This window comes from Myotis davidii, unplaced genomic scaffold (genome assembly GCF_000327345.1).
Source record: "Myotis davidii unplaced genomic scaffold, ASM32734v1 scaffold2914, whole genome shotgun sequence".
In the NCBI taxonomy this organism is placed as follows: Eukaryota; Metazoa; Chordata; class Mammalia; order Chiroptera; family Vespertilionidae; genus Myotis; species Myotis davidii.
The window spans coordinates 1,232-2,302 of record NW_006285816.1 but is presented as its reverse complement, the minus strand read 5'-3'; the positions used below and the strand labels follow the sequence as shown (position 1 = coordinate 2,302).

The window sequence follows — 1,071 nt, the reverse complement described above, 5'->3', positions numbered from 1 at the left end:
CATCTCACCGTGGAGGGGACGTGTGAGTGCCAGGCCCTGTGGAGGGTGCGGACGGGTGGGACATGGCCCTGCCGCCGGCTTCCCCCACAGAAGGGGCCTGCTCCTGCTCCCTCTCGCGGGTGGGTGGCTTCCCTGCCTGAGTCTAGTGCACCCAGCTCCAGTACACGGTGGTGGCCACCGACCAGCCAACCGGCAGCCAGGCCCAGGGCCCGCTGCTCATCACCGTGGAGGGGACGTGTGAGTGCCAGGCCCTGTGGAGGGTGCGGACGGGTGGGACATGGCCCTGCCGCCGGCTTCCCCCACAGAAGGGGCCTGCTCCTGCTCCCTCTCGCGGGTGGGTGGCTTCCCTGAGCCTGAGTCTCCTTCCCGATAAAACGAGAATAACGGTGCGTGCCGCACAGCCGAGCTGGAGGGATGAGGGTGACGGGGAGTGTGAAACCGCTCCTCCCAGAGACACTGCGTAGCAGTCAGCGCTGCTCCCTGTCACCCTGTCAGTGCATCCGCACCTGCACTTACGGGGCTGCCAGATAAAACTTGAATTTTAGGTTAAAAAAAAAACAAAAACAATTTCTTGATGCATGTCCCGTGCAACCTCTGCAGAGTCTCTCAGAAAAGTTTTTAGGTGTCAACGAAATATTAGGGACGTACTTACATAAAGCAGGTGTTCAGTGTTTATCTAAAACATAGGATTAACCTTATGTCCTTGGCCACGTCTGGCCACCTCACATCCTCTCTCTCTACTACCCAGCCCAGTAGCTGTGCCCCCTTTGGCTGTGGTGCCCTTCCCCCTCCCCCCCGTTTCCCAACAGCCCCATCACTGCCCTGCACCTGGTGCTGAGTTTCTCCATCCCCTTTGGACTCAACCCATGGGGCAGCTCAGCCAGTGCTGCCCTGTCCCTGGGTGCTGGCGGGACACTGGGCCTGGGCTGGCCCCCTGTGACCGGCTTCCTTCCACCCCCAGACGTGGCTGAGGAGCCAGGCTGCCCCCTGTCCTGCGCCATCAGCAAGAGGCGGTCCGAGTGTGAGGAGTGCGGTGGCCTGGGCTCTCTGACAGGCAGGTGCGAGTGGAGA

General features: G+C 61.5%; 1 protein-coding gene across 1 annotated transcript in view; it reads left to right on the top strand.

Moving 5' to 3' along the window:
- LOC102772838 (proto-oncogene tyrosine-protein kinase receptor Ret) overlaps positions 1 to 1,068 on the top strand; it is a gene marked incomplete at both ends in the record, with an annotated part of 10,784 nt that extends 9,716 nt beyond the window's left edge. Inside the window, 2 exons of the mRNA XM_006756904.2 lie at positions 147 to 237; positions 962 to 1,068. Of these exons, the coding sequence (XP_006756967.2) occupies positions 147 to 237; positions 962 to 1,068 (198 nt within the window). The remainder of the gene's footprint in view (positions 1 to 146; positions 238 to 961) is intronic.
- Positions 1,069 to 1,071: the final 3 nt, after the last annotated feature.